The sequence below is a fragment of the Anastrepha ludens genome, chromosome 3, assembly GCF_028408465.1.
Source record: "Anastrepha ludens isolate Willacy chromosome 3, idAnaLude1.1, whole genome shotgun sequence".
Classification (NCBI taxonomy): domain Eukaryota; kingdom Metazoa; phylum Arthropoda; class Insecta; order Diptera; family Tephritidae; genus Anastrepha; species Anastrepha ludens.
Genome location: NC_071499.1, coordinates 95,767,147 through 95,773,719, shown reverse-complemented (window position 1 = coordinate 95,773,719; position 6,573 = coordinate 95,767,147). Strand labels below are relative to the sequence as shown.

General features: G+C 36.2%; 1 protein-coding gene across 1 annotated transcript; it reads right to left on the bottom strand.

Moving 5' to 3' along the window:
- Positions 1–5,423: 5,423 nt before the first annotated feature.
- LOC128856634 (lipopolysaccharide-induced tumor necrosis factor-alpha factor-like) lies at positions 5,424–6,302 on the bottom strand. Its single transcript, XM_054091947.1, has 2 exons — positions 5,836–6,302; positions 5,424–5,750 (listed from the first exon to the last, which is right to left on the bottom strand). Exons 1-2 carry the CDS (start codon positions 6,156–6,158, stop codon positions 5,654–5,656), a joined length of 420 nt encoding a protein of 139 aa, XP_053947922.1. The 5' UTR covers positions 6,159–6,302; the 3' UTR covers positions 5,424–5,653.
- Positions 6,303–6,573: the final 271 nt, after the last annotated feature.

Below are 6,573 nucleotides of genomic sequence, written 5' to 3'. Positions count from 1 at the left end.
AGGTTTCACTGTACATTTTTACGGATAGAAACAGGAGAAAGTCAAAATAAAAGGAACAGTTTTTGAATTGTATGTTTAAAGATTATAATTTATTCCTCAACATGTCTCGAGCATTCACAAATCGTTTACAATATGAAAAGATGGTGGATATGATGTTACACAAGGATTCCCGAAAGAGATAAACGGAAGTATACAAAATTTTCGGGAAGAGATTAGTGTGCAATTTAATAGTCTTGGAAAGTGACGATCTTTTGGAAAAAGTTAAACAGTATAGAATCATAAGAAGTTGTATTAAATTATTTTTTATGTTTAATAATAGTTAGTATTGAAAAATGTTGAATATTTAATTCCTCTGTTCTATTTTATTTTATGAAAAACTGAGTTAAAATTAGCTTTTTACAAGCTTCTACGTATACTTTATCTTTTTGAATGGCTTCATTAGCGCTAACTCTAACTAATTTTGCTCTCTGTATTCTAAATCTCCCTCTTCCTCTATTCAATTTTCGACATTTGGTTCGTCTACGCCATAAGACAAATAATATTAAATGCGCAGTAAACGTTGATGATTTACACGATTTTTAAGTACTATAAGGTCTCTGCGGATTATTTTTATGCGATCTTGAAGTTGTGCGGTTTGTATTTCATCCAAAAATTTCTTGGACAAACTTACATATAGACTTGCATAGGACTAAGCCCGCTAATAGACAGACTCCAAAAATTTTGAAATGCTCAAAGCTCACACCATTTGTTTCACTGACATATAACGTTTATGGATGTTAAAGACAGCTAAATCTACCTTAACTTTTCACATCCAGATGTCAGTGATTTGTTTTTAGAGTGAGCTTCTGCAATTCGGGAACTCCCCTTGATATGATTCCTACCATCGACAAGTCGCTTTTGCATTATTCTGAGTTTCACATTGAAAGGTGTAAGCTGTAATTGTTTTGAAATTAAATTTCGTTTTAGTGGTATTTTGTATATTTTTATAATAAGTAGCGAGTTTAAATTTAACTGATTACATTCTCAGAAAAGAAAGAGCTACACAGAACGAGAATGAAGTTTGTGAAAATCCATTGCTTTTACCGCAAGTATCAATGACAGAGACAGTCTCTTCTGATGATGAAGGTGATGTGCAACCACTTCACAAACGGCGCAAATCATAATCAGATAGTGACAATGATTACGAAATGTAAAACTATATTACTTTTAAACAAAATAAAGTGAATTTAGTTTGAATAAAAATTAGTTTTAAGCTTTTATATGAATTTTCTTTCGACATCCGAAGTAATTCATTAAGGTGACCCGGTGGTCTAGAAATTTCAAAAAATATAAATAAAATATAATAAATTTTTTGTTTTTTCGATATATCGAAAGTATAGTATCCTAAGAACATACTGTGAAATTTTCATGTGGAAATTCCCCGTATTATAGTTTCTACAGCCCATTAACTAAGCAGAGAGCGGTCCACGCGCTCCTGTACCTCACACCTTAAACTCATTTATCTCGAAACGACTTTTTTCGGCCTGCTTTTGTCAAAAAACAAAAAAAAAAACCATTAAACCGAATCGTCTGAAATTGTAATATGTTGTTAACATCATCAATGGCTATTGCCCGTAATAAATAAAAATAAATAAATAATTGGCGCGTACACTTCTGTTAGGTAATAGAATCATATTATTATTTCAATTATTTCGATTTTTTTATAAAAGAACCCGATTTTTAGAGTGTCAAATTCAAAACCGCGTCATTTTATCATTTTTTTTATTCTGCACGGGACATATCTACAGTCATACTGATCAATAATTTTTTGAGTTTAATAGAATAACCAAAATGGACAACACCGTCCAGGCCCAATTTTTCGGGATGGTCAACTTCAGCGCCATTTCTGAAATCATTAATATTAAAGACATTTGTTTTTGTTTTCATTTTTGTATTAGGACTATGAATAAGTTCGTGCGGTTTTTTTTCGAAATTTGAAACTTTATTGACGTAAAATGGTTACAAATTTAATATTCAAAATATTGTCCATCGCTTACTACTACTTTTTCCCATCTTTCTGGCAATTCACGGATTCCCTTTGTGAAAAATTCGGTCGGTTTTGCCGCAATCCACGAATCGATCCATTTTTTGACTTCATCGTAATTACGGAAGTGCTGGTCAGCCAGGCCATGTTGCATCGATCGGAAGAGATAGTAATCGGATGGCGCAAGGTCTGGACTATACGGCGGGTGGGGTAGGACATCCCATTTGAGCGTTTCTAAGTATGTTTTGACCACTTGTGCAACATGTGGCCGAGCATTGTCATGTTGCAAAATAACTTTGTCGTGTCTATCGGCGTATTGCGGCCGTTTTTCTCGCAGTGCTCGGCTCAAACGCATCAATTGTCGTCGGTAGACATCCCCCGTAATCGTTTCATTCGGTTTCAGTAGCTCATAATACACAACACCCAGCTGGTCCCACCAGATACACAGCATAACCTTCAGGCCATGAATATTCTGCGCCGACGTCGATGTTGAAGCATGGCCAGGGTATCCATACGTTGCCCGACGTTTTGGATTGTCGTAATGGACCCACTTTTCATCGCCAGTCACAATTCGATGCAAAAAACCCTTTCTTTTGTGCCGTTGAAGCAGTTGTTCGCATGCCATAAAACGGCGTTCAACGTCTCTTGGCTTCAATTCATACGGCACCCAATGGCCTACCTTTCGGATCATTCCCATGGCTTTTAAACGTTTGGAAATGGTTGATTGATCAACTCACAAAGTTTTTGCAACCTCTTCTTGCGTTTGAGCCGGATCTTGATCGAGCAATTCCTCCAATTCGGTATCCATGAACTTTGGCGGCGCACCCTCGCGTTCTTCGTCTTCCAAGCCAAAATCACCACTTTTAAAGCGTGCAAACCACTTCTGGCACGTTCGCTCAGATAGAGCATGCTCACCATAAACTTCCACCAAGATACGATGACTTTCGGCTGCTTTTTTCTTCATATTAAAATAATGAAGAAGAATTCCCCGCAAAAACACATTATTTGGCACGAAATTCGACATTTTCAAGTGTGGTAAAAATATTGTTGTTTACGCTTCAAATAAAAAACTTATACTGACGTTTGTGCCTTACGACAGTAGCTCTCCAATGAATGTTTGGAAATGTGGATCGATGGAATAATAATCAAGTTACGCCATCTGTTGTAAAACCGCACGAACTTATTCATAGTCCATTATGTAAAAGAAGTTAAATAAAAATCCTAAAAAATTTAAATATCGTTTTTCATTTTTTATTGTAAAGACAAATTCCTGAAACTATCCTATAATTTCGAGCTCTAGATCACGGGGACCCCTTAAGCAGCCTATTTTTTGTAACTTCTGCAAACTTTTTTATGCAGCTTTAAGTTAATTTTAACTCGTTGTTTTGGTTTTATGTGATTTTAGAAAATTACGGAACGTATCTCTAATTTTTCAGGGCAAGTAAAATGTTTTTAATGTGATTTTTTATTTTTTTTACAATCAGTCTATTTGGCGTCTCCTTGTTCTTCGCAGCGCCATCAGAATTGGGAAGGACCTCTCCTAGCTTTCTGGTACCAAACGAGGTTTTAGACAAGGTGACTCGCTATCGTGTGAATTCTTTAACCCCATGTTGGAAAAGATATTGCAATCATCTGCCTTAACAATCCCGCTGTTAGTCGTGTATTTTCCAAACTGGATAAAGATGCAAAGCGAAAGGGTCTGGTAGTGAACGAGGACAAAACGAAGTACCTCCTGCCATCAAACAAACAATCGACGCATTCGCGTATCTGCGCAGACTTCATTTATTTAGGAACCAGCATTAACACCGATAACAATGTCAGCCTTGAAATCCAACGTAGAATCTCTCTTGCCAACAAGTGCTACTTTGGACTAAGTAGGCAACTGAGCAGTAAAGTCCTCTCTCGACGAACAAAACTAACACTATATAAGGCTCTCATCATGCTCATTCTAACATATGACACAGAAGCTTGGACGATGACAACATCCGATGAAGCGACGCTTAGAGTGCTTGAGAGAAAGATTCTGCGGAAGATTTTTGAACCAACGGGATTCCCATGGAATGCCAAAGAACTCGGCCTTTAAGAAATTTCCGAATACATTTTTTATTGGTATGTATGTATATCAATAACTCTCATCAAGGTACACCGCGATTGAAAATATTGATTGCTAGTACTTATAAAGGACGACCGAGCACAGAGAACGATTCGTTATGTACATAGTTAAGAGGAACGATTGTTATAAGTTGAGTTCTGATTACTTGTACTTCATAACTGTGTTTCTTTGGATGTGAGATATCCCTCGAATAAGAAAATTTGCCCCAACCTGGGCTATCCATCGCTCTCTCTTTCAAAAGTTAGGAGTTGCCGCTACAAAAGTTATCATGTCTGAAAGGCTTTGAAAGAGAACATTTAAAAATTATCAGGTATTTCGTTGTTGGGCATTCCTACTGGACTTTTACAAGGACAAAGCCAATCAAATCTTCCTCCAAAATCTTTATTCCCTTTATATATATAAATCGATTTCTCAAGTAATACTCTTAGGGTCAATGGAATTCAAACTTAAGCTAAAACTTGCATTTTTTAAGCAAATTAAGTTTAATTTATTTTACGAAAATCGACAAACTCATTGGATTAGAAATTCAGATAATGATTCGTAAGCCACATCATTCTACATAATAACAGTAGCGACCAAAACTGTGTATAGGAAGTTTCGTTAATATTTACAATGTTTTTCGAAATAAAACTTTTAGCTGTTAATTTTTTTAAATAACGTCCAATTTGTTCAAAGACATGCGCACAAATTTTGAAAAATTGAACTAATTTTTAATTAAATTTTAAACTGTTTGATTTGAATAATTATACTAGCTTTAAGTATGCAGTTTCAAGGCTCCTATAATTTTTGAACATACTATTTATGTATATGTAAATATTTAAAACAAATGATCATGAACTCACTTATGCTGCTACTATACATACATACATACATATATGAAAGACCAAATTGCTGTAGAGAATTTTTTACATTATCAGAAAAGGTTATATATATATAATTGACGCGTACACCCTGTTTGGGTGTTTGGCCGAGCTCTTCCTCCTATTTGTGGTGTGCGTCTTGATGTTGTTCCACAAATGGAAGGACCTACAGTTTCAAGCCGACTCCGAACGGCATATATTTTTCTGAGGAGATTTATCATGGCAGAAATACACTCGGAGGTTTGCCATTGCCTGCCGAGGAGCCACCGCTATTAGAAAAATGGTTTTCTTAATTTTCGTGTTTCTCCGAGATTCGAACCTACGTTCTCTCTGTGAATTCCGAATGGTAGTCACGCACCAATCCATTCGGCTACGGCGGCCGCGGGTTATATTCAACTCAAATTTAGTTTTGTAAAACAGTCTCGTATTATTTTTCCTGACTCAGCTTTAATGCACTTTATTTTATTCTATTATCTTTTGTAAATACATATGTACATATATATTGAAATGTATATGACATAGGTCCAATAAGTGGAATCGAAGGAAATGACCGGAACTTAAAACTAGTATTCACTCTTTGTCAATTACTTTGTCTTTTACTCCACTCTTATCTGTCATTTCTGCATTAACTGCATAGTTTCTTTTGAACTTCTTGCTTTAGGATTCATAGGTCCCAATAAAAGTACCGCACATCGGGCAAAAATGATTGGCATTGCGGCAAGTATCCATACAGTATGGCAGACAACAACAACAGCTATGTAAAAAAAAATAAGAAGAGATATAAAAAGTAGGCAACTTGAAATTTTCGCTAAGCTTGTCAATGGTTCACTCATACTCACCACGTCCACGAGAGCAGCAAACAGGCCAAATGCGTCTTGACCGTTGAACGATGTCTAACTTGCGAGTCCACCATACATTTACAATGTGGGCACCGCAAGCGCACTGATTTTGGACCAACCGGTGGATTTTGATTCGTATAGATGGGCGTGAAAGTCGGTATCGGTGATGGCATATCACCATAGATCGGTGCTCCTCTGGATCCAGGCTGCATAGTGGTCACATTTTCAGTTGAAATATAGGCTGGCGGTGGTGCTGTTGCATCATTTAACGCAGACTGTAGATCATTGCGCAATTGTGCTTCGCTTTGCTTACCGAAAGCCATATTGCTAATTTCTCACAATTTCGCAACTAATCGGAATATTACACACAATGAAAAACAGAAATTAAACGAAATGTTTCAATTTTGAAAGTTGTAGCAGCACTGGCAAGCGCAGTATTAGAACTCGCATTAAATACTGATGTTCGGTAAATGATGACTGCTAGAGCTTACTAGAGAAATATCGGAACTCCCATTGGTTCTCAAACTATTTTAAAGTCAGTTGTTTTATTTTGTAACTTGATTTAGTGATACATATATGTATACCTATCTGTGTACGTATGTACCCGTTTGCATATACATACATAGTCTCCTATATTATACAGGGTGGGCCATATAGCGTTTGCTTTTTGAACCACCTATTTTTTTGAGAATGGTAACACAAATGACATGTCAAATGTGTTCATAATTTACTTAAAGG

Excerpts from the sequence above, each read along its gene's own strand:
- LOC128856634 (XM_054091947.1), bottom strand. The coding sequence starts at position 6,158 with ATGGCTTTCGGTAAGCAAAGCGAAGCACAATTGCGCAATGATCTACAG. Across the intron at positions 5,751-5,835 it reads TTGCTGCTCTCGTGGACGTG|CTGTTGTTGTTGTCTGCCAT; the intron begins GTGAGTATGAGT and ends TTTTTTACATAG.